This window comes from Panthera uncia, chromosome D1, assembly GCF_023721935.1.
Source record: "Panthera uncia isolate 11264 chromosome D1, Puncia_PCG_1.0, whole genome shotgun sequence".
NCBI lineage: Eukaryota > Metazoa > Chordata > Mammalia > Carnivora > Felidae > Panthera > Panthera uncia.
Genome location: NC_064808.1, coordinates 54,906,546 through 54,933,056, shown reverse-complemented (window position 1 = coordinate 54,933,056; position 26,511 = coordinate 54,906,546). Strand labels below are relative to the sequence as shown.

Genomic DNA, 26,511 nt, shown 5'->3' with positions numbered 1-26,511 from the left:
CTTAGCAGCCTATGTGGGTCTGATGACAGAACTGGGTTCTGTCCCCTCCCCCACCTCACAAGCAACCTAACCACCGGAAATCCTTGTACCCCAGTGTCCTAGCAGAGAAGTGGAAATAACAAGCCCCCACCTTGCAGAAGTGCTCAGCAACATCATCCCTCCCTCTCCACTCTGACCCCCCTGCATCCTGGGAAAAAGCAAATGTCCACTCGCCCTCAGCACTTCCCTAAATTTAAATTATAATTTGAGATTATCAACATATACGAACTGGAAAGTCCAAACAAAAGCAAAAAAATAAAAATGATTTTTATTTAATGTCTGGTTTGACTTTCAAATAAAACCTATATTTAAATTTTTCTCTTTCTTTTGACTTGACTGGCATGTGCAAATCATTCTTAAATCCCAGGTCTCAGTTTGTAAGTTCCTAGAGGCCAGGAACTATGTCTTCCATGAATTTCTATATAGCAACATTAACACATCCTCTACCCAGAGCAAACTATTCAGATATTCAGATGATGCTGCCAAAAGAGAGAGGGGATCAATTCTACTAAGATATTTTGATTGGGATCAGCACCTTAGTGACCTCTGAGTCCAGACTCTTGGAGAAAGGAACACAAGATTAGTGGGAGATCTTCTACAGTTTCCCAGGTAAAATATTAGATCTCTTTCCCCACTTCTTAAAAGCAGAGGTTGAAACAAATGACCTAAAGCTCTAAAATTTGGTGGTCGTAAGGACTGAGTGAGACAGCTTCCTCTAAACCACACTATGCATGCCCTTCCTAGTCCTGACCCCAGTCTCTGCCACCAGGAAGTCATGAATGAGATCTCATAAGAAGGTCAGATCACAATCTGAGACCCACACAGGGAAGCCAGCTTCTTAGCTCTGTGCAGTCATTCCCCATTGCACACCCACAGACACCTACTCCATCAAGTCAGTAAAAGGAAAACTGCTTTTTCTCAAACTCTTCAGGCAAAAATGAGATAGTATGGGCCCCAACACAGTCACATTTGTGACATAATGGATAACTGACTTCATATAAGTCTTGTAAGTAAAGGTAATATTTTTTAAAGGAACATTTTATTCAGAAGGAACGAATGTTAAGTAAGGAAATACAATCATATCTCTATGGATGAGTTCATTTGTGTCAGGACACTTTCAAAACTGCTGAATGCTAATATAAAGGACAACCTTCCGTGTACATACAGTATAAGCCACATATTGTACTAAGTGCTGAGATAAACAAGGCCAATCCAGCCTCCAAGGAGCTCACTGAGGTGGAGGATGGTGGGGCAAGGAAGATAAATAAGCCATATGGAGTGATAAAAGCCACACTAGAGATATACATAAGGCACCGAAGAGCAGGGACACAGATTAGGGACACCTGACCTGGTTTGGGGTCCAGGAGGCTTCTTGAAGGAAGACACCTACAGGACAAATAGGAGTTATCTAAACAAAAGAGGGTGCTTCTGCTAGAGCCCAGAAACAAAGCAAGAACAAGGGGCATCCAAGTTTTGCCAGTTATCAGTATGACCGAGTTGCAGACCTAAACGGAAGCAATGAGAGAGATGGGGATGAAAAAGAAAACAGGGACCTTGGAATGTTGTAGAAGCTACATATTATGGACTGAATGTTTGTGTCCTCCCCAGAATTCACAGGTATTAGATGAGGTCATGAGGGTGGGAACCCCATGATGGGATTCGTGTACTTATAAGAAGAGGAAGAGAGACCAGAGCTCTCTATCTCTCCACCACGTGCAGACACCGGTGAGAAGGCTGTCTGCAAGTCAGGAAGAGGGCCCTCGCTAGGGAACCAGATTGGCTAGCACCCTGATCTTGGACTTGCCAGCCTCCAGAACAATGAGAAATAAATCCGTTATTTAAGCCACCAATCTATGGTACTTTGTTATGGCAGCCCGAGCTGACCAAGACGCCACATTAAGGAGTCTGGAGTAACTGGGTAATGTGGAGCCACTCAAGTGTTTTAAGGAGGGAATGAGTAGCTGCACTGTAGAGAATAAATTAATGGAGTGGCCTCTGGTAAGATGAGGCTATTGTTGAAACCCAGGCAAGGGTACTAACGGTGAGAGTTCAATGAACAGAATGGTAATAAAGTCAATATTCCTTGGAAAGATTCAACCTGGACACAGTAGTAAGAAAAGAGAAGAATGATACATGTTTTAAACAACATAGAAATATCCTCAATAATATTCCTAGCAAATTATTTCCTGGCCCCTGAACCAAATCGCTTGGGTATTGGCAGCCTCACCATTTCCAGCTCTGCCTAGGAGAGAGCTTTCTGATAATGACCCAAAGGTACAGATCTTGTACCATTTATTGCTTTGCCCACTTCTGTTATCTCTTAGACATACGCTGGGTCTGACATACATGGCAAACTTAGGTGCCCCTCTGATAGAGGCCCACAGCCCTGGTTACACTGTTTACCTGCCTGGCAGTCCCATGAGCCTGTAAATTCTTTGCAGGCATGCATGGGGTCATGTTTACAATTGCATCTCTCATCCTTTGCAGAGTGCCTAAGACATTGCAAAATGGGTTTATAAATGAATTTTTCGTTAATTTTTAAAAATACACATAATATAAAATTTACCATCTTAAGCATTTTTAAATATACAGCTCAGTGGTATTAAGCGTATTCATACTGCTGTGCAACCATCCACCCACAAAACTCATTTTTCATCTTGCAAAACTGAAACTGTCTTCCTACGAAATAGTAACTCTCCATTTCCCTCTCCCCCCAGCTCCCTGTAACCATCATCCTACTCTTTTTTTTTAATGTTTATTTATTTGTTTTGAGGGGGGAGGGGCAGAGAGAGATAGAGAGAAAGAATTCCAAGCAGGCTCCACGCTCAGCAAAGAGCCCGACGTGTGCAAGATCATGACCAAGCCAAAATCAAGAGTCAGATGCTCAACTGACTGAGCCACCCAGGCACCCCCGTCATCCTACTTTCTATTTCTATGAATCTGACTACTCCAGGTACTCCACACAATCGTATAGTATTTATATTTTTGTGACTGACTTATTTCATTCAGCATAATGTCCTCAAGGTTCATCCTTGTTGTAACATGTGTCAGAATTTCCTTCCTTTTCAACACTGAATAATATTCCATTATATGTATATACCATGTTTTGTTTATCCATTCACCTGTTCATGGACACTCAGGTCGCTTCTATCTTTTGGCTACTGTGAATAATGCAACATGCATGTATAATATCTTTTCAAGACCCTGATTTCCATTGTTTTGTGTATATCCCCAGAAGTAGAACGGCTGGATCATATGGCCATTCTATTTTTAAGATTTGAGGAACCATCATACTGTCTTCCAAAGTAGCTGTATTCTACATTCCCACCAACGGTGTACAAGAGTTCCAATTTTTCCCACATTCTTACTAACATTTATTTTCCTTTTTTTTTTTTTTTTAATCATAACCATCCTAACGGATGGGAGGTAGTATCACACTGCGGTTTTGATTTGCATTTCCTTAATGATTAGTGATGTTGAACATTTTTTCATGTGCTTATTGGTCATCTGTGTATCTTGTTTGGAGAAATGTCTGTCCAAGCCCTTTGCCCAATTCTAACTGGGCTCTTATTTTTGTTATGGAGTTTTAGGAGTTCTCTATCTATTCTGGATATCAATCCCTTACCAGATAACGTGATTTGCAAATATTTTCTCCTATTGTGTAGGTTGCCCTTTACTCTGTTGATTGTGTCCTTCAACGCACAAAAGTTTTTAATTTTCATGAGCTTCAATTTGTCTATGTTCTCTTTTATCACCTGTGCCTTTGGTGCCTTATCCAAGAAATCATTGAAAAATCTAATGTTGTGAAGCTTTTTCCTTGTGTTTTTTTTTCTAATAGTTGTATAGTACTAGCCCTTACATTTATGTCTTTGATTCATTTTGAGTTAATTTTTACATATGGTATTAGGTAAGTGTCCAAGCTCATTCTAAAATGAATAATTTTTTAAAAGGTCAAGAAAACTCCTTCCTGAAATATAGCTTTGCTGTTGGCAATCCAAAACACTGAATAATCTATTTTTACAGGGGTGGAAATCTCTTGAGTATATGAGTATACATGTGAAGTCATGTAAATGGAATGACTATTGACCTTATAACAAAAACCAAATCTAGAATCCCAGCTGTGATACTTTGTAGCTATGAGACATAGGTCAAATTCATAGTCTTTCTGAGCCTCAGATTCTTTATCTATGAAATATGAGAAATGATTTGGCAGAGAGCAAAAATCTATAGCTTTGTCAGCTAAAAGTGGTGAACTTTGTAGAAAACAAACTGGATTCCCCACGTGTTGTTGGTGACACTGTACTATGATACAGCCATTTTAGAAATTTTTGAGTTTCTTAAAATGTTAAATATAAACCTACCATAAGATCTAGCTGTCATCCTACTCTTAGGTATTTACCTAAGAGAAATGAAAGCATATGTCCACAAAAAGACTTCTACATGAATGTCTGTAACATATTACTCATAATAGCCAAAAACTGTAAATATCCCAAATCCCTAACAATAATAGAGAGGACAGACACAACATTCATTATCACTATAATAGAATAATACTCAGCAGTAAAAGGGAAACAAACTACCGATACACCTATCAACATGATGAGACTCAAAAAACATTATGTTAAGTAAAGAAACTAGACACCAAAGATTACATCTCATTTATATGAAAACTTTAAAGCTTATTTATATATTTTGAGGGAGAGAGGGAGAGGGAGGGAGGGAGGGAGAGAGAGAGACCGAGCAAGCATGAGTGGGGGAGGGGCAGAGAGAGGGAGAAAGAGAATCCCAAGCAGGGTTTGTGCTGTCAGCCCAGAGCCCCATGTGGGGCTCGATCTCACAAACCATGTGATCATGACCTGAGCCAAAACCAAGAGTCAGACACGTAACTGACTGAGCCACCCAGGTGCCCCATTTATATGAAAATTTTAGAAAATTGGGGCACCTGACTGGCTCAGTCAGTAGAGCATGCGACGCTTAATCTCAGGGTTGTAAATTCAAGCCCCACATTGGGTGTACAGATTATTTAAAAATAAAACCTTTAAAACAAATTTACAAAATGCAAAACTGTAGAGACAGAAAGATTAGCAGTTATGTAGGGCTCAAGGTGAGAGAAGGAAATGACTACAAACAGACACAACAGAACTTTTTAGGATGATGAATTGTAGTAATTGTTGTACAGCTATATAAATTTACTAAGAATCAATAAAACTGTACATTTAGCAATAGGTGAATTATATGGTATTTAAGTTGCACTCAATAAGGCTGTAGTGGAAAAGGTTATGCCTTAGTTCACAGCAGTACTACTGTAATAGACAAAAACCAAAAACAACATAAATGCCCGTCAACAATAGAATGGATAAGTTGGATATATTCATATGATGGAATACTATAAAGCAATGAGAATTAACTACAGCTTCATGTACCTTGGATAAATCTCACAAACACAATGTTGAGTAAAAGACACATAATAGTACACAATGTATAATTCCATTTACGTGATGTTTAAAAACAGACAAATATTTGAAATATGTAGAAATCAAGATAGTAGTGGGGTGCCTGGGTGGCTCAGTCAGTTAAGCATCTGACTCCTGATCTTGGTCTTGATCTCAGGGTCATGGGTTCAAGCCCCATGTTGAGCTCAAAGCTGGGTGTGAAGCCTACTTAAATAAATAAATAAATAAATAAGTAAATAAAAAGACAAACAAATCAAGATAGTGGTTATTCTTTGGGTGAACAGAGGTAGTGAGGTGTTAATAATGTTTCTTTTTTTAATTTTAATTTTATTATTTTCAGTTTTACTAAGGTATCATTGACAAATAATATTGTTTCTTGAGATGTGTGCTCATTATATAGGGGTATTCACTTTTTGAAAGTTTATCATGCTATACACTTATGGTTTGTGCACTGTTTTATATGTTATGCTTCAATAAAAAGTTTACTTTAAAAGTGCACTAATTCTTAAAAACAGTCCACTGGTGATCTCTGAGAAGCGTGTGTGCGGGTACACCTCTGTGTGTCTGTATATCTGTGTGTGTGTGTGTGTGTGTGTGTGTGTGTGTGTGTGGATGATGAGACGAGCTGGCCAGGCAAAGATCCGAGGAAGTGTTCAGGATAAGGAAACAAGCAGTCCACAGGCCCTACGGGGATAAGCCTGGCATGTTCAGAGAATGGAAAGAAGGCTGTGTGTGTGGCTGGCATAAAGTGAATGAGATGAATGTGAGATCATTCCTTTATTCATTCATCAAATACATAAGAGTTGTGCCAGAGGCTGAGAAGTCTGAGGAGAGCCAATTGTTTGCAAAGTGTGGCAGAGAAAGGAAGAAGAGGGGAAAAGCCAAGGTAGAAGAAAGTCCTGAGGGTTCCTTTCAAATTACACATGCAGACACATACACACACATACACACAAAGTAGAAGAAAGGAAAAACTGAAGACAAGGGCAACAGATTACAGAAACAAGGTCCTGGAGAAAACAGTAGAGGACAGAATAATGGGAATAGGTGAGAGGGCTCACTCTGGGAAGGATATAGGAAAGCTAAAAGTAAAACAGTCATAAAGACAAACATTTTGAAATAGAGAGAAGCAAAATTAACACATTCTCCCATCTCTCCATTGAAATTTGGGGGCGCCTGGGTGGCTCAGTCGGTTAAGCGTCCGACTTCAGCTCAGGTCACGATCTCACTGTCCGTGGGTTCGAGCCCCGCGTCGGGCTCTGTGCTGACTGCTCAGAGCCTGAAGCCTGTTTCGGATTCTGTGTCTCCCTCTCTCTCTGACCCTCCCCCGTTCATGCTCTGTCTCTCTCTGTCTCAAAAATAAATAAATGTTAAAAAAAAAAAATTAAAAAAAAAAAAGAAAAAAAAAAGAAATTTGAGGAATGGCCACATATGGGAATACATTAGGGCTTAGAGAGTTATTTATAAAAAAGAGATTTTAAAAGTTATTTTTTTTCCCTCAAAATATAATTTAATAAAGAAACTGAGTCCTCTGATGCGCTCCTAACACTGTTCTCTGTTCTCTGCCAAGCTGAGCTGTCTGGAGCCTTCACCATGGGGCAGCCTGGGAAATTCCAAAGTGTAAGGTACCAGGCCTCTAGTATGCTCCCTCGAGCTGTCCCAGGGCCCTCACACCATAGACAGAGAGCTCCACATAAGGCATACTGCCCACAGAGCAAGCTGCTAGCCAGTAGGTGACAGGGTCTTTAAAATTCACAGAGAAAATGTGCAAAGTAGGTTGTCCTCTATGTGTCCACCATCAGTTATGATACAGAAATAGAACATAAACATGTCAAGGAAGATGAGTACAAATACTTTGAGGAGCTATTATACTCTAGACGGTTTCATGCTGTACCTTTACCATTTATTGGATATTGTGGGACTGAGATAATACCATTTTTGCATTATGCTGAGATGATCAATGACATTTTGAAAACTGAGAAGAGTTATGCTTCATTGTCCAGTTGTCCGGGACTGTCTACAATTTCATGGCGTTAAAAGACAGTAGTACATTGATATTATGAATCAATATGGATCACTACATTTTTTCTTTTTGAAATTTGGGGGAAAGGTCACATCCTCTACCAATAAAACCAGTGGAAAATCCCATAGAGATATGGTAGGTAATATAAACTGGTCAGATCACAAAAATGACATAAAGATATGAATTTTGCCTGAGGAATATACTACCGTGAAGATCACTGATTCAGGTCCCCAACTCTCTGGATCAGTAGATTATAATGTGGTACATAGTTTATATAACAAAGGATTTATTTCTTTGAATAAATAAATCAATCTCTGATGACAATTTCATTCTCTTGAAGGTTTTATAATGAACTGAATGCCTGATGACTAGGTGATTACTTTGAAACTATGCATTATCTTTCAATAGATAAGCATACTAATGTTGCTGAGCTTGCAAATGTCCTTGAGGGAGACTTATCATTGGTTAAGAATGATGTTTCCATGTATTGCTGATTGGGCTTTGCACATAAGAGACAAGTAATAAATCTGGATCAACTTCATTCATCATGGTGGAATGTACCCTGTGTAAACAAATTTAAAAGTAGTTTATATCTACAAAAGATACTCCTACCATGGCATGGTGAAGAAGGCAGGAGTCCTGAACAAGAAGCTGTGTCAGCTCTGATATCCATACTACATCCAGCTGACACTGCCAGGATAAGCAGTTTGGGTCTGTCTGCAGGATACACAAAGATATTGTTTTCCTATCTGACTCAACTCTTGCCTTTTTAACGATGAGAAATCTTTCACCTAAAGTTGGCAAACTCTCACATGAGTCTCTGGACAGCTTCCTTAACAGAATTAGAAAAGATTCAAAACACTTAGGAAGGAGAAGTGCAGACTGCAGAAATATTTTGATCAGGTACTTAAAGAAACAAAATACTGTCTCTGCATCACAGTAACAACCCAATTATGGTTTTCTTCTGAATCTCTTACATTGTAAAAGCCTTCCTGATTTGAATTCTACAACTTGAAGCAGAGTTCTACACAAAAATTATAAATTGCTTGTTTCCACAGCTTCTCTAATAGATCAACCCATTGGCAATAGTATTGCTTGGCATTTTATTGTTGCTGTTTTTTAATGTTTATTTATTTTTGAGAGAGAGAGAGTGAGCAGGGGAGGGGCAGAGAGAGAGGGAGACAAAAGATCTGAAGCAGGCTCCATGCTGACAACAGAGAGCCCCATGCAGGACTTGGAACTCACAAATCCATGAACCGTGAGATCATGACCTGACCCAAAGTCAGACGCTTAACTGACTTGCGCCATCCAGGTGCCCCCTGCTCAGCATTATTTAGATCCATTATCTAGAAGTCACCACCCAGAAGTCAGATACCCATTTTCTTTTACTGTCCAAAAGCATAAGACTTCAAAAACTATCATAGAGATTTCATGGTTATTATTTTTTTAAGTTTATTTGTTTATTTTGAGAGAAGGAGAGAGAGGGAGCATGCGCGAGCAAGTTGGGGAGGGGCAGAGAGAAGGGAGAGACAGAGAATCTCAAGCAGGATCCACACTGTCAGTGTGGGGTCTGACGTGGAACTCTAACTCACAAAACCGTGAGATCATAACTTGAGCCAAAACCAAGAGTCAGACACTTAACTGACTGAGCCACCCAGACACCCCATATTTCATGGTTATTATTAAACATTAATAATGCCTTGGGGTCCTAATCCTGAAATAATTCCTACTTTAGATATGCTCATAATATTGAACAACGGGATGGAAGAAATCTTTCCCACTTGATGAAACAACTACAAGGAGAGTCATGAGTGATGTTAATATGATTGTCCATAAAGCACTGCAAATGCTAAGGGACAAAATGGGTTTGCAGGGATTTTTGTGGTTATGTTACCATGTTGTATGCTTCTAAACAATTTACAAACGGAAGACTTGGTGATGTTTCTGAGAAGAAAGGAGAACCTGATTTCACTTCCGGCTCAGAGCAAATGAAAGTAGAGAATGATTTGAAATGGTCACTGAGGAAGCAACTACAGATTGAACAACAAAACAGAACTCTGATGTTGCCACAACAGAAGCCCACTGGTTTCTTCTTGATCTGTGCTTTGAAATTCCTGTTTAGCTCTGAATTAATGAGAAAGTTTATAGGAAAACTGCTACACACAAACTTTGCAGAAAAGAAAGCTGTCAAAAAAAACAAACAAAAAAAACCCCTTCATTCTGGTACAAAACTATGTCTACATGTCCTTAACTTTTCATTCATTCTAGGAAGGAGTTTTAACACTGGATATTCACACTGAAGCCACTTTTTCAAGTTTGCTTTACCGTCTTAGGTTGGTATGGAAGTCTCATTTCTTGCAAATAATGCAATATTTAGAGACAGCATCTTATCAGAATGGAATAGACAGTCACCTTCCTCAATTCATTTGCAATAATTTTATAACAACAACATTTGTTATTCACACTTGGTGTCTTCTATCTTTCTTAAGGTGTGCTTTATAGTGCCAGTCACTAAAAAGCATCCTGCTGGTGAGGTATAACTTCTACTTAAATGATGTTCAAAGTGCTTTGTGCTGTAGTTTGGGAAACATTTAATAGTGTTTGGAATCCTGTTCATTATAGCACATCCTAATGCAACAAAGAGCTACTTCGAAAAAAATTTTTTTGACCCCTAAGTTCTTTTTTTTTTAACAAAGAGCTTTTTAGCAATCAGCACTGTATTTTTTCATCTTGAATCAATCTGCATTTCATTTTATAAATCTAACGATAAACTTTATAGGCTTTATGATGACTGTCGACATTTATAAGCAGTCACTATGAACACTGTAATGGTGATTTTATGTGTCAGTTTATCAAACATAAATCTGGTTTAATTTTATATGTAACAAAATACATAACAAAACCTATGCTTTTGGGGATAATGGGAAGAGATTTATCTCTTCCTATGAAAAGACTTCTTGGTATTTAGAGTAGAAAGAGTATAAAACAATAAATATCCAGTACTGAGAAATTTGATGAGGCATTAAGAATTCCTGTGGATATCTATAAATTATGTGTATCAATTGAACCTTGTGGAAGGTATACAAATCAGCAAGTTATGTATAATTTAGCCGTTTCATAAGGTCTTAACTCAGACTATAAAGATTCACTGACATCTCATGAGAAGTTTTGGAAAACATTTTTTTTAACCCATTTAGAATTCATTCAAAGTGCATCAAGCAGCGCTTTAAAGGGTGTTAACTTGGTCCAATTTGCATTTTATTTGTTTTGGTTTTTTCCTTTTTTCTTTTTTTTTGTATCAGCATTATTGAAATATAATTAACATACCATACAATTCACTCATTTAAAGGGAAAGCCAACAGTTTTTTGGTATATTCAGAGTTGTGCAACCATCACCACAACCAATTTTAGAACATTTTCATCATCCCAAAACAACCACCCTCTCCTTACCCTTTACCTGTCATGCCCCAATGCCCTCTATCCCTCCTAGCTCTACTTTCTGCCTCTATAGAGTCGTCTATTCTGACATTTCATACAAGTGGAAGCATACAATATGTGGTCTTTTGTGACAGGCTTGACTTAGCAAAATGTTTTCAAGGTTCATCCTTGTTGTAGCATGTATCAGTACTTCATTCCTTTTTATTGCTGACTAAACATGCATCTTTGAACTCTTAACAGTGTTTTTCTAATTCAACATTTAAAATACAGGGTTTGCTGGGGGACCTGAGTGGCTCAGTTGGTTAAGCAACCAGCTCTTGGTTTCTGCTCAGGTCATGATCTCACAGTTTGCGGAACTGAGCTCTGAGTTGGACTCCACACTGACAGCATGGACCCTGCTTGGGATTCTTTCTCTCCCACTGTCTCTGTCCCTCCCCAACACTCTCTCTCAAAATAAATAAATAAACTTAAAAAAGACAACAACAAAAAATCTTTAATGAATCTTCACTGGCAAGTAACAAACCCTATATATTTTTTTAAGTTTATTTATTTTGAGAGAGTGTGTTGGGGAGGAGCAGAGACAGTGCACACACACGTGCATGTGCACACACACAAGCAGGGGAGGGGCAGAGAGAGAAAGGGAGAGAGAGAATCCCTAGCAGGCTCCATGCTCAGCACAGGTACTGAGGCAGGCAGGAGCATGACCTGAGCTGAAGTCTGACACTTAACCGACTGAGCCATCCAGGTACCCCTTGATTTTTCTAAAATATGCAATCAGGGGCACCTGGCTGGCTCAGTTGGTGGAACATTTGACCCTTGATCTTGGGGTTCTGAGTTCAAGCACCAAGTTGGGTGTAGAAATTACATAAAAATAAAATCTTTTTAAAAATGCAATCAGGGGAGGGGCGCCTGGGTGGCTCAGTTGGTTAAGTGTCTGACTTCGGCTCAGGTCATGATCTCGAGGTTCGTGAATTGGAGCCCCGCGTCAGCTGTGCTGACAGCTCAGAGCCTGGAGCCTGCTTTGAATTCTGTGTCTCCCTCTCTCTCTGCCCCTCCCCTCCCTGCTCATGCTCTGTCTCTCTCTGTCTCAAAAATGAATAAAACATTTAAAAAAATGTTTAAAAAAATGCAATCAGGGGAGCCTAGGTGGCTCAGTCAGTTAAGCATCTAGCTCTTGGTTTTGGCTCAGGTCATGATCTTATGGTTTCGTGAGTTCAATCCCCACATCAAGCTCCATCCTGACAGGGCAGAGTCTGCTTGAGATTTTCTGTCTCCCTCTCTCTCTCTGCCCCTCCCCCACTTGCGTTGCCTCTCTCTCTCAAAAATAAATAAACTTAAAAAAATTAAAAATAAAAATTTTTAAAAATGCAATCAATAAAATACCTAGGAATAAATCTAACCAAAGGGGTGAAAAATCTATACACTGAAAACTATAGAAAGCTTATGAATGAAATTGAAAAAGACACAAAACAATGGAAAAATATTCCATGCTCCTGGAGAGGAAGAACAAGTATTATTAAAATGTCAATACTACCCAAAGCAATCTACATATTCAATGCCATACCTGTCAAAATAACACCAGCATTCTTCACAGAGCTAGAACAAGCAATCCTAAAATTTGTATGGAACCACAAAAGACCCCAAATAGCCAAAGCAATCTCAACAAAGAAAACCAAAGCAGGAGGCATCACAATCCCAGACTTCAAGCTGTATTACAAAGCTGTAATCATCAAGACAGTATGGTACTGGCACAAAAACAGACACTCAGATCAATGGAACAGAATAGAGAACCCAGAAATGAACCCACAAACGTATGGCCAACTAATCTTTGACAAAGCAGGAAAGAATACTCAATAGAATAAAAACAGTCTCTTCAGCAAGTGGTGCTAGGAAAACTGGACAGCGACATGCAGAAAAAATGAATCTGGATCATTTTCTCACACCATACACAAAAATAAACTCAAAATGGATGAAAGACCTAAATGTAAGACAGGAAGCCATCAAAATCCTAGAGAAGAAAGCAGGCAAAAAAACCTCTTTGACTTCGGCTGCAGCAACTTTTTATTCAACACGTCTCTGAAGGCAAGAGAAACAAAAGCAAAAATGAACTACTGGGACCTCATCAAAATAAAAAGCTTCTGCACGGCAAAGGAAACAATCAGCAAAACTAAAAGGCAACCAACAGAATGGGAGAAGATATTTGCAAATGACATACCAGATAAAGGGTTAGTATCCAAAATCTATAGAGAACTTATCAAACTCAACACCCAAAAACCAAATAATCCAGTGAAAAAATGGGCAAAAAACATGAGTAGACACTTCTCCAAAGAAGACATCCAGATGGCCAACCAACACATGAAAAATGCTCAACATCACTCATCAGGGAAATACAAATCAAAACCACAATAAGATACCACCTCACACCTGTCAGAATGAATAACATTAACAACTCAGGCAACAACAGATGTTGGTGAGGATGTGGAAAAAGAGGATCTCTTTTGCATTGCTGGTGGGAATGCAAACTGGTGCAGCCACTCTGGAAAACAGTATGGAGGTTCTTCAAAAAATTAAAAATAGAACTACCCTACAACCCAGCAATTGCACTACTAGTTATCTATCTAAGGGATACAGGTATGCCATTTTGAAGGGGCACATGCACCCCAATGTTTATAGCAGCACTATCAACAACAGCCAAAGTATGGAAAGAGCCCAAATGTCCATCAATGGATGAATGGCTAAAGAAGATGTGGTATATAGATACAATGGAGTATTACTCGGCAATCAAAAAGAATGAAATCTTGCCATTTGCAACTATGTGGATGGAACTAGAGGGTACTATGCTAAGTGAAATTAATCAGAGAAGACAAATATATGACTTCACTCGTATGAGGACTTTAAGAGACAAAACAGATGAACATAAGGGAAGAGAAGCAAAAAGAATATAAAAACAGGGAGGGGGACAAAACATAAGAGACTCTTAAATATAGAGAACAAAGGGTTCCTGGAGGGGTTGTGGGAGGGGGGTAAGCTAAATGAGTAAGGGGCATTAAGGAATCTACTGAAATCATTGTTGCACTATATGCTAACTTGGATGTAAATTTAAAAATAAATTAATAAATAAAATAACTAAGCTTTAAAAAAATGCAACCAGATAATTTTGTGTTTATTTTGGGGGTGGGGGAGTTAACATAGCCAACCTACCCAATATTTTAAAATTACCAGAGACATTTGAAATGTTTAATATTTTCTCATGTTGGCTTAATTATTTGATGTTTTCAATTCTCTTTGGCATTCTTGTGTCTTTTCCATTTTCACTGTTTCAAACAGTTTGTATTTAAAATGTTAAAGTTTCAAAACTGTAAATACAATGGATTGTTTTCTGGTATGATATCAACATTATAAACCTTGTCAATTTGATTATTGGCACATACATTTACAAATAAACTGCAGTATGTATGTATTTAATGAAATAGATGTGAAACAAGTTTTTTAAATGCACTTACCTGTATGCATACATTCTCTAATCTGTCTACAGGACATCTTTTGACTTGGACAAGCTGCTTGCTAAAAGTCCACAGATAAAGTGTCAGTAGCATTGCTCTCATCTGCTTGGCTCCATCCGAAATAAAAGAGAATTGGCGGGGGGGGGGGGGGGGTGTCGTTGTTTATTTTTGTTTTCAAACTCTTGTGTTAAGAGAATTTAACAGGATTTCTTCTTAAGAAATTCATGCTGGGTCCTGGTAATCTCTACTTCTTTTTTTAAAGGTTCACACATCATCTTTTTAACAGCCCTTGAATTTCGCAAGGGATAAACAAACATCTCATGGGTATATAGTCTTTGGTCAATTCTTCCCTGTTTTGGCAATCAGGGTGGTGCTTTCATTTTGAGGCCATTAGTTCCATCTTGTTCTTTCTGCCTTCTCAAGTTCAGCAGTTTCACCACCAGTCACAGAGCAATCTGGGAATCATTTCATCACAGCAAGACACAGAAGCTTGTGGAAAAGCCAGAGCAGCTAGTGGATGGGAGATTCCACAGTGCCAGAATAATTCTCCAGCTTGACTTCTCAGTTTCCACTTTTCTTCTGCTTCTGCCAAGACCACGTGTTCAGTGTTTTTCTTTCCTGCTATAATTATCCAGTCCCATGCCAGTTATTTTCAGCTGACATTTCTTGTGGACAATTCAGAAAACAAACACATTGGAGGCTGATAAACCAGGATTTAAATCGCAGCTCACCACTTCCCAGCTGTGTGACATTACGCAGGTGATTTCACTTCTTTGGGACTCTGTTTCCGCGTAAAACTGAGGTTAATATCAGCCTCACAAGATTACGTTAAGTATTCACACTGAATGTGAACACAGTAATTGCAGTCACCAAATGTTCATTTCCCCTGATCCTCCCATTTACACTTTTTCAGACATTTTCAACAGCAGCCCAAACAGCATGCACACAGCCTACTATATGCAGGCCCTTGATGTTGTGACACTAAAAATAAAGAGCTTCCTGCTCTCTAGAAGTTTACAATCTAGTCAGAGAGACGTCTTCCTCCTCTTCGATTAATCCATTCAATGGTGCTGGGAGGCCAACAAGGACAAAAACATAGGAAGAAAGGGCGAAGCCAAGGGTGAACAAGAGTCCTACTCCCCAAACGTTATATTTGTCCCAGCCACAGGACACAATTACTGTTTTTTTGCGTGTCTGTCACCCCAACAGGACTGCCAGCCGACTGAAGGGGACCCAGGTTCAGCTCATCTAAGTTACTTTCTCATCGCCTGGTTGGGCGCACAGCAGGCCCGGGCCCTGTTCCGCCTTCTCACTCGAGGGGCGCCGGCCCGCGCACCCAGGTGTAAATGGGCGCGGGAGCGTCACGCTGGGTGCCTCCGTCCCGCCCAGATCGGAAGTCCCCTGGATCCCCTGGGCAAGGCCAGAGTGCCGCGGGCGTACGCCGGAAGCCCAGCGGCACCTCGCGGCTGTTGGCGGTTAGCCGCCACCTGCCGCTCCACCTCGGATTGGCTCCTTCCTCCGGCAACGCGGCGGCTTTAACCAATTTCCAGCGGCCGCGAGGCCCCGCCCCGCGGAGGACTCAGGAGGCTGGAGTTCTGTTTGCGGAGTCAGGGGTTGCAGAGCCGGTAAAGGGGGGAGTACGCTCTCATCCGAGCTTCTGGAGCGTATTAGAAAGAGCCCTAGCGGGATACAGGGGGAGCAGAGGCGTGTGTGACCCTGAGCTGCTTCTGCTTCTTTCCGGGCGTCCGCCTTGCCATTCTCACCAAGAGGTTGGCGGAACGGGGATGTGTGAGGAGACGGATGGACGCGAGGATCCGCCCGCACGGAAATGGGAGTGGAGGAAGGCGCGCACAGAACTTCACGCCGGACAGCCTTTGCCGAAAGGCGGTAACTAGAGGCCCCGCCTCGCAGGCCCCGCCCAGCCCCGCAGGCCCCGCCCAGCCCCGCAGGCCCCGCCCCCGAGACCTAAAGCGCGGCAGCCTCCAGCGACCCCATTGTAGACTCGCCGGACACGTTTTCGGTTTGAGTACTGTCCGTGCTCTCTCCACGCGCCCTCCGCCCGCCGACAGACAACAGAGTTGCCAGCACGCTCTTGTTCTCCCTTCGGCCGGGTGAGCCCGGGCCCCGCCCGCCCTAGCCTTGAGCCCGCTAAACCTGCGGCACTCCCGCCACCCCGGCAGCGAGGACCCGCGCCCTTCTAATTTCTCTCTTCTTCTCCCAGCCTATCTTGAATTTTTCTTCTCTATCCTCTTTTTCTTTTTCTCTCACTCTTTTTCTCTCCCCTTTTGTTTACCTCTCACCTTCAATTGGCTCAATAATTTAAGCCTCCACCCTTCTCTCTCCCCTCGCCCAGGATTCCCAGCCCTGCTTTTGGGTGGGGGCCTTCGGCGCGACTGCAACGACCAGAATGACTTTCCATCCCCCAGGCTGAGACGAAGTTTTGAGCAGGGCCTGTTCCCAGCCCCTCTAACCTCCTCACAGCTCGCGGCTGGGTGCTAGTCGATTCTCGGCGAGTCTCTGACCTATCATGACCGCGTACAACACTCCCACTCACCAGAATCTGCTGACTGCGTTGGGAGGCTGCTTCTTCAGAGTACAGAGTGCCTCTAAAGCAGAAATCTGGAAGAGAATCAATGTGTCTACTAAGAGAGCAGACAGGGGAGGGGGGATTCCTGGGTTCATTTCCCCCCCTCCAGTGTGTGTACTTAATTAGTCCCCAGCTACCCTGGGTGAAATAGACCCTATTCCTTACTCCTCCCCACCTCCACCCTGAAGGACTGAGCTTGTGTGCCTTGGGCAGGTGGCCCTTTTCTAGCTGGAGTGTGATCCTTAAAGGCATATTTCCTTACTAAACTCCTCTTTCCCCTCATCCACAGGACACATAGTATGACTATTAGGTGTTTCGTCTCCCAGCCATTTTCTATGGAAAACCAAGGGGATCGGGCCATGATAGCCACTGGCAGCTTTGAAGAATGGGATGCCTTTAGAGAAGCTTGATCTTGGAGGCCTCAGCGTGAGACCTTACAAAGCCGGGTAAGAATCCACTCTAAGGGGAGGGTCTTCTGTTGCCTACTAGTGCTTTGGCCTGGGGGTGGGGGTCAGTGGGACGTTAGCAAAAATAACTACCACCACCCCAGTGAAGTTGCTCTTCAGAATTCACAAAACACTTTCCTTTATCCCTGGTCTCATTCTATCCTTTAAGCTGATCTTGACTAGGCAGGGATGGTGGTCCCCATATTTACAAAGGAAGAAATTGAAGCCTAGATGGGACAGTGATTAGTCCTTGGTCATCCCGGGAGTCAGCAGCAGAGCTAGGACAAATTCCTGAGGCCTGAGTTTTATTATCTCTTCTTAGTAGGGTCTTTAGCACAAGTGGCCATAGCCCCCATACTCAACCTCTAAAAGACCTGACAAACCCAAAGCAACATTCAGAATGGCAACTGAGCCTCTGTGCATTTGTCTTTGAGATGGACAGAGGCTGGGCCTTATTCTCTGGCCTTCACAACACTGTGACCCAGCTCAAGGTCAGGACACGATAGACTCACTTTTCAGGTCTCTGATGCCCAGAGAAGGGACATTCTTTGCCTGAACCTTCTCAGAACTGTCAAATTGGCATGAGAGTGGGGCACCTGGGTGGCTCAGTCATTTAAGCGTCCGACTTCGGCTCAGGTCTTGACCTCATGGTTTTGTGGGCTTGAGCTGTGCTGACAGCTCAGAACCTGGAGCCTGCTTCGGATTCTGTGTTTCCCTCTCACTGTCCCTCCCCCACTCATGCTCTGTCTCTCTCTGTCTCTCAAAAATAAAAAAATAAAAAATAAAAAAAAAGCTAAAAATTTAAGTTTTTTTTTAAAAAAATTGGCATGAGAGAACTTGGGTGTTTTCTTGTTAAAAGCCCTGCCTGTGGGGCGCCTGGGTGGCGCAGTCGGTTAAGCGTCCGACTTCAGCCAGGTCACGATCTCGCGGTCCGTGAGTTCGAGCCCCGCGTCAGGCTCTGGGCTGATGGCTCGGAGCCTGGAGCCTGTTTCCGATTCTGTGTCTCCCTCTCTCTCTGCCCCTCCCCCGTTCATGCTCTGTCTCTCTCTGTCCCAAAAATAAATAAAAAACGTTGAAAAAAAATAAATAAAAGCCCTGCCTGTGCCGGGGGCTGAGAAAACAGCAGGAGAGAAATGTTCTGGACACCAGTGCAGAGCAAATCTAATAAGCTTTGGAGGTTGTAGCTGTGGCTCTTACCAAGTTCCCTCATCTGTAACATGGAAATAAGGCAGCCACCTCACAGGGCAGCTCTGAAGAGTAAATGAGCTAATAGAGTGCCCCGGGCGGTGGGATGGGGAATGTATCCAACAAGTTCTGGGGGATAGATAGATATGTCAGAACAGGGAAGCTGGGGAGTCTGGAGCTCCTTCATCAACCCATGTGAGTACCAATCTTCACTGAGCCTCATGTAGGCCAGACTCCAGGGAAACTCCAATAAGGCCAGGACCTGGCCTATAGTAGATCCGGATGCAACTGAGTGGTGAGTAGCCTCTGGATTTCCCTGTTGGCCCCAGACGCCTGGAGTAGAGAAGCTCAGGAGGAAGAAGCTGTGAGCTGTTTGTTTCCATGGGTCTTTGTGTTCACAACTGACTCCAACCACATCCTCCCTCTGCTGGCCAGCATTTTCCTTATGGCCCCAGCGACATGGGCGACCAATCAGGCTAGGCTCAGAGCAGCTGCTCCTGGTGAAGTGAAGTGAGAGAAGTGAGCTCAGGGGAGAGAGAAGCAGGTCACCTCCCCCACTGGGGTGCTGGGCTCACTTCCTCCCCGGGGAAGGGCAGCAGAGGCCGCAGAGAAGGGTGTTGTTCAACTCTGAGAACAAAATGGAGCTTTTGGTTTCCTGTGTCTTTGTAGCTCTGATCTGCACCTCCCTATCCCTGCCCCTCCTGTGGTGAAGATGTGGATCCCCTTTGTTGAAGGAGAGGAAACTGGCTAGAGAGGGAGACTGTTTTCCCTGGGTCACACAATAGGCCAGGGGGAGAGAGTCCAGTGTCTGTGTACCTACTTTCAGCCCTGAGAGTTGTCCAGGATCCTTCAAGGCCCAGCTGAATATTACCTCTCTCCTGATGGAGTTAGTTGTTCCTGCTGCATTTTCAGAGTATGTCCTGCAAGCCCCAAATGTAGCTTGAATCACCTGCCCATGCCCTGTGCCAGGCAGTAAGCCCCATCTAGGGTTGATATTGTCTCCTGCATCTCAGTGAGCCAGTGCCCAGCAAAGCAGTCTTGTTGAAAGAATGACTCTAGAGAGCCCAAGTTGTGTGGGGCTGGGGAGGAGAATTAGACTGGGCTGAGAAGGGACTGAACTGGTCTTCTCCATTCCTTTTCTTCTAGACTTAGATAATTTGAGACCCATAGGAACCTCTCCTACTTAAGAAATCCAGGGCATAAGCCTATGAGCCTGTGCCTTTCAGATCTTGGTCTGACTGAAACCTTTTCCCCACTTCTGCCTGTCCTTCAGACAGATCTGCAGAAGTAGGCATGCCGGTATCATCAGTGAAATCTCTGCACCCAGCAGACAAAAGGATGAGTCAGTGCCAGTTTGTCAGCACTAAGATAGCCCTGATCCAGACTCTTCCTATAGTAAAAGGGAGGGGGCTCTTCACAAAATGTGTTCTCCTCAGGCAGGAATTGCTTCTCTAGCCCCTACTTGAGTACCTCCAGAGCTCACTCCTGTTTTCCTTCATGAGGCTGCCCTGGTTCTTGCTTAGGGAAGTGGTGCTGTCAGGGAAGGTGGGGGTGGGGTGGTAAGCAGGGAGGGACTGTGCATGCTGCTGCCAATGGGGCTTCTCTCTCCTTGGCTTAGATTCCGGCAGAGTTCCTCTATCTCGTCTTGGTGCTGACCGAAGGTGCCCCCTTCTCCATCTTTCTCCATCTCCTGGGAGATAGGAGGAAATCAGCATTATGGTTGGGTTCAAGGCTACAGATGTACCCCCTACCGCCACTGTGAAGTTCCTGGGGGCTGGCACAGCTGCCTGCATTGCAGATCTCATCACCTTTCCTCTGGACACCGCTAAAGTCCGGCTGCAGGTGAGGGCAGAAAGCCTGCGGTTCCCAATGTTGTCTAGTCTACTCTGCCCCAAGATATAGACTCCTTAAGGGCCAGTGGGGTGTTTGGGACTGTGTAAACTTTGGAGCGCAGGGATGGCAAGAGATGGGGAGGACAACCTGCCAACCCCTATAACCACCCATCTTGGCCTTGCAGATCCAAGGAGAAAGGCAGGGACCAGCGCGGGCCGCAGCCAGCGCCCAGTACCGTGGCGTGCTGGGCACCATCCTGACCATGGTGCGCACTGAGGGCCCCCGCAGCCTCTACAATGGGCTGGTCGCCGGCCTGCAGCGCCAGATGAGCTTTGCTTCTGTCCGCATCGGCCTCTACGACTCTGTCAAGCAGTTCTACACCAAGGGTTCTGAGCGTGAGTGTGGAGCTGGGCCATGGGCCCCTTGACCTTTTCTCCTTGGTGATGACCAATCCAATCAAATCATCCTTGATTGATGATTTGCTGCATAGCTTCTTTAGGCTCTAAGATCCCTAGGAGGATCAGAGGAACTGAGAACTGGAAGGCACCTTGATTCTCCTAATGATTCTTGAGCACCTGGGCTGTGCCAGGTTCTGTGCAGGGCATCATCCCATGACAGTCCCCACCACTACTCTGAGAGTAGGTGGTATCATCCCCATGTTAGAGATGAAGAGACTGAGCCTTGCTGGGTGGAAAGTACTTGGCCAAGAGCACACAATGAGGAGCCAGAAAACACACCCAGGACTTTTGCTTCCAAAGCTAGCACTCTTCCATTTTACCTCGCATGCTATGCCCACCTCCTTTTTACATATGTGAAAACTGAGAACCCAGATCAAAAGGTTAACTTTTCCTGAGATAACATGGCAAGGAGAAATAGATCTGGCATGCGAACCCAAGTCTTATGAATCTAAGGCCTTGGAAGGCCACTTCTCTCTGAGCCTTGGGTTTCCACTTGTCAGGTGGAAATGATTGTGACTTACCCTGTTGAGCTAGGTCTCATTTTGTCCCACTCCTTGCTTTGTCCCATTGGGTAGCAAGTAGTAGACATTCAAGGTGTTATTTTCTTTGATGCAAGGAGTTTTTAGAGCAAGAACTTGTCTGAATCCTATTCCCAGAAGGCAAGAGATTACAGTGATGAGGTGATTTTTAGTGAAGAGAGGTGGAAAATTAGTACAATCCCAGCTGGGCACTGACCCCCCCATGTTTCTTCCACAGATGCCGGCATCGGGAGCCGCCTCCTGGCAGGCAGCACCACAGGGGCCTTGGCTGTGGCTGTGGCCCAGCCCACAGATGTAGTAAAGGTCCGATTCCAAGCTCAGGCCCGGGCTGGAAGTGGCCGGAGATACCAAAGCACTGTCGATGCCTACAAGACCATTGCCCGAGAGGAAGGGTTCCGGGGACTCTGGAAAGGTGTGTACCAGGTGTTTCTTCTTCCCTGTCTTCCTCCTCCTCTAGTCTCTGGTCTCACATCAGTATTTTTTCCTCCTGTAGGGACCTCTCCCAATGTTGCTCGTAATGCCATTGTCAACTGTGCTGAGCTGGTGACCTACGATCTCATCAAGGACGCCCTCCTGAAAGCCAACCTCATGACAGGTGAGTTAGTATAAATGGTTCTGGGTCTTGCCCTTCCCCCAACCTAGGATCAGATGTGAGGGTCTGGTTGCCTGAGTCTCACATCTTTTCATCCTCCTTCCCCTATGCTTGTGGAGTGAGTTTAGATTTACCATACTGAAGCCAGCTGGGATGAAGCTCCCACTGCACACTGAGGTACTGAGGCTAGACTCTAGGCTAAATGACTTTTAGGTCATCAGGACAGATCCCCGCTGGCATCTCTTTCTCTAAAACCAGAAAACCCCTAAGCTAGTTTGATAATCTCTTCCCTTCTGGAATGATGAGGTAAGGAGTCCTGACTGCCTCTCCTGCTCCTCCTTCGCAGATGACCTCCCTTGCCACTTCACTTCCGCCTTTGGGGCAGGCTTCTGCACCACTGTCATCGCCTCCCCTGTCGATGTGGTCAAGACGAGATATATGAACTCTGCCCCGGGCCAGTACAGCAGCGCTGGCCACTGTGCCCTTACCATGCTCCACAAGGAGGGTCCCCGAGCCTTCTACAAAGGGTGAGCCTCTGATCCACCCCACCCAATCCCGAGCCTCCTAGCTACCCATACCTACACACAGGTGGGAGAGAACCACCTGGAACTGACTAGCAACCAGGTGTCAAACTATTCTGATCCTGGTGTTAGTATTTCACTGGCATTCCCTCATGCTCTTAACTAGTTCCTCCCAGAGTTGTCATTCCTACCTTATGGGTATTAAAATGGAGACTCACAGGGAATTCTTGCTCAGAGCCGCATGGCTCTGGGGCTCTGTTCACCCTGGGCCCTCACAACCTCCTTTGGGACAGAGCAACTAGGTTGGATTGGATACCATGGCCCACTGGGGTGAGTGGGAGGTGAAGTGCCCTCAGGAGTCACCAAGGTGCCCCCTATGACCTGTGTTTTCTGCCTTCTAGGTTCATGCCCTCCTTTCTCCGTTTGGGTTCCTGGAACGTGGTGATGTTTGTCACCTATGAGCAGCTCAAACGGGCTCTCATGGCAGCCTGCACTTCCCGGGAGGCTCCCTTTTGAGTGTCTCCTGCTGCTGACCCAACCACCTCCGGCTTTGGCTTTGGCTTTGGCTTTGGCTTTGGCTTTGGCTTTGGCTCCAGCCAAGCCCTGCTTCCCTTCCCTCTCTCCTCACTCCTTCCTTCCACTCCCTTTCCCACCACCTCCCTTTCCTGTCCCCACATGCTTACCCATTCTCCCCTACCCCATCTCCCCGTTGCCTCCCAGTCCTAGTACAGTTGACCCCAGTTGACACTGTGGGAGGCCTGGAACTAGCCAGGATCCCAAGCCTTCAGTCCCTTGAAAAGCTAAGCCCAACTCTTTGTTCTGCCCCTAGTCCCAGCCAGCATGTCCCCCATAAAACAGGTTCAACCTTGTGTCTCCTCCTTCTCTCATAGCTGTTACCAGAGGTCTTGGTTCAGTGGGTCCTTCTGGCACCTGGTAGACAGCGGAGCAGCCACCTGACTTAGAAAGGGAGGTCTGCCCCACCTTCCGCTTCCAGCATCCATTCTGGGGCCTGTGGAGGTCATGTAGTTCATTTGTCTTTCCAGACCAGGCCTGGGGCTTAGGTGGTAAGTGAGGGAGCAGCTGGGAGTCACAGCTTCGCTCTCACTAGGACACTTGAGCTTCCACTCACCCAGTGCCTGGTGCTCCAGCTGGCCCCAGGCCTATTGATCTGCAAAATTAGTGTACTACTGTCTGCTCAACATCTCCTTGTTCGGTGGAAGATTTAGAGAACTTGGGAATCTTAGATGCTGTGAACTACTTTTATTCCATTCTACAAATGGGAAACTTCCTCTCCAAAGTCCCAGACCTCATGAGGACAAGTCTGGCTGCTTCTCATCCTCCACAGTCACACCCTTAGGTGGCATTCTTACTGCACTGGGTGGGACAGGGTGCAAGGAAAACATGAGGCCTCAGTTTGAGGATACTTTCATTTGGAGACTCACCCTCTCCCTAGGCTGGAGATCCCAAGGAGGCAGTGCCAAACCAGGGCTTAGGCTGCACAGGGTGTCAGCCTCCCTGTTCCTGTTCCTACCAGCTGTCCACAGAGGCAGGAAAGCAGATTCTACATATGTTTCAAGGGGTAGGGGACTCTGAAGTCCCAGAATCCTGAGGCATCTCATGCAGAAGCAGGCCCTTAGAATTAAGCCACCCAGGCTCATTTTATAGCTATTGGAAGAAACTGAAGGCTGGGACTAGGACTCAGACTCCTTTCTCCCCCACTGTGCCTCTTCACCAGGGACCAGAGCTGGAGTCCTTCAGAATGTCTGTCAAACAGCTGTAGAGCCAGGCTCAGAGAATGTGGTCTCCCTCTTCCCACAGCCTCAAGCAGCTGATGCTACTGCTCCTCCCCATTGGTCAGAGCTGGAGGCTCAGCCCTTCAGAGCTTTGGCAAGGGGTCCAGGAAATGAGAGTCCTAGAGAAGGAAAGAGGGCCCAGGATTCCTCACCGTACTTTGTAACATCTGACAAATTGAGCTGGGGTCTCATAGTCCCCAAGAGGAACGGGGTTGGGTGCCACAAGGTGAGCCAAGGCGAAGGTGGTAGGCAGCCCAGCGGGCCTGCTCTCTGCTGGGCTGCAGGGAGTCAACATAAATGGAGGACCGACCTGGTCAATGCACTTCATGCACCTTAATTCTCACACTAGTCCTATAAAGCAGGCTACTGTTTTATACCAGAGAAAACCGGGCCAATTTGTTGCCTTAGGCATGTCAGTCATGTGATTCGTTTATCAGTCTTGTGTCCCAGACACTTGGACACAAGGCCACCAGACTCCATCATGGTTCTGGGCATGATCCTGGGACAGTGAGGAGCTGGGGCAGGTGGCAGGAACCATGGAACAACATTATCAGTAGCCTCACTAATTTAATAACTGGTCCTCACAGCTTATAAAATGGACATATGACAGGCCCTGCCTTGCCTGCCAGATGAGGTAGCACTGAAGATCACCAAGGTAATAGAAATTTCACAAAGATCTTTCATCAGGCCTAAGACCACGCTTCCTTCAGAGCATTGCCATGAGGAAGAGGCTAGAGGCAGGCTTTCCTACTGGCCTAGAGGAGACCTGGGTGCTAGGATTTGCACCCACTTGCTCTCAGCACAGGGCAGCTACCACCACTCTTCCACCTAGGCCGTGCCTCGGGGCAGAGTCAGCTTCACTCCTCATCTGGTTTCCTGAAGGCCTGCAAGATCAGGGTTGCAATCTTTGCTATAAGAAACAGGTTCAGAAAGGCAAAGTGATTTGCCCAAGAGCATACACCTGAGGTGTATCTGACTCCAAGGCCTACATGACTTACGGGCTGCACAGGTGCTTCCTAGAACCCTGGTCCAGACTCCATGTCTCAAGGTCAGCTCCTGCCACATTTTCCCTGATGATTTCAAAATGGCTGACAGGTGCTACCCAGTCCCCATTTAAGAAAAAACGTTAAGGGGTGCCTGGGTGGCTCAGTCGGTGAAGCGTATCAATCTCCACTTAGGTCTTGATCTCAGGGTTGTGAATTCAAGCCCCATGTTCAAGAAAGAAAGAAAAAACCTTGAGCAAAGAATGTTTTGAACAGGGGAATCCAATATGGACAATATGGGGGCCTTTTCTATTACTTCTGAAGTCATTCCACAAAAGTGGCCACCTACTCATAAGATTAGATCTATCCTAGCCCAAACCCAGACTTGAAAGAGAGGAGGTGCATGCCACACTGTTGTTGACTGGTGGAATGCAGGTCAGGAAAGCAAGTGTGGTCTGCATAGGCCCAGCTGGGCCTGGAGGCCACATCAGCAACAATCCTGGAACCCTGAGATCTAAGCAGTGAATTCACCAAGCATGTTCACCACAATGACTCAATCCTCATAAGCAGCCTGCAGGAGGCTTATAAGCAGTAACATCCAGGGGGGTCAGTGGCAGGGCCAGGAGCAGAACCCAGTTCTGCCTCCCATACCACCCCACCTAGAGTCAGTCCAGGACCCACTGCATAGATGAGAAGTGAGGCTGTGAGGTAGAAACCAAAACCATTTTCCAGCACGGTGTCCTTTGTGCTACCTCTAAGCAGGGTGAATCTGGGAAGTGGCCTTCAAGGTTCTGATGACATCTTTGCCCTGTGTGGCCTTGACAAGTGTTTTCTTCTCTGTGCTTCCTATCTACACTATGACCATATCACATTCTAGAGACTGCCCCTGCTAAAGACTTTGTGTCGTGAGAAATCATAGCAGGGTGGGGACCCACAGAGGTCACTCAGGTCTGCCCCACTCTATCAAGGGGAGCACACAGACTCCGAACCTTCAGGGACCTGGCCACACTTACAAAATCTGGACAGGAACCCAGGTTCTAGGCTTTCTGGGCCATGCCCCTCCCCCTGTTCCACAAGAAGCAATATATGAGGCTCCTCTCCCTCCAACACAGTCTCCTGGG

General features: G+C 44.7%; 1 protein-coding gene and 2 pseudogenes across 1 annotated transcript; all 3 read left to right on the top strand.

Annotated features, from left to right (window-relative positions):
- Window positions 1–7,082: 7,082 nt before the first annotated feature.
- Window positions 7,083–8,455, top strand: LOC125929375 (protein FAM91A1-like; annotated as a pseudogene).
- An 824-nt stretch (window positions 8,456–9,279) lies between these two features.
- On the top strand, window positions 9,280–15,992 carry LOC125929372 (protein FAM91A1-like; annotated as a pseudogene).
- An 18-nt stretch (window positions 15,993–16,010) lies between these two features.
- UCP2 (uncoupling protein 2) lies at window positions 16,011–23,483 on the top strand. Its single transcript, XM_049652163.1, has 8 exons — window positions 16,011–16,564; window positions 17,330–17,486; window positions 20,290–20,513; window positions 20,689–20,899; window positions 21,719–21,913; window positions 21,995–22,096; window positions 22,440–22,620; window positions 23,016–23,483. Exons 3-8 carry the CDS (start codon window positions 20,388–20,390, stop codon window positions 23,128–23,130), a joined length of 930 nt encoding a protein of 309 aa, XP_049508120.1. The 5' UTR covers window positions 16,011–16,564; window positions 17,330–17,486; window positions 20,290–20,387; the 3' UTR covers window positions 23,131–23,483.
- Window positions 23,484–26,511: the final 3,028 nt, after the last annotated feature.

Bases quoted from the DNA above. Each gene is read 5' to 3' on its own strand.
- UCP2 (XM_049652163.1), top strand. From the start codon at position 20,388: ATGGTTGGGTTCAAGGCTACAGATGTACCCCCTACCGCCACTGTGAAG. The intron at 20,514-20,688 runs GTGAGGGCAGAA...TTGGCCTTGCAG, and splicing joins CCGCTAAAGTCCGGCTGCAG to ATCCAAGGAGAAAGGCAGGG. The intron at 22,097-22,439 runs GTGAGTTAGTAT...CCTCCTTCGCAG, and splicing joins GAAAGCCAACCTCATGACAG to ATGACCTCCCTTGCCACTTC.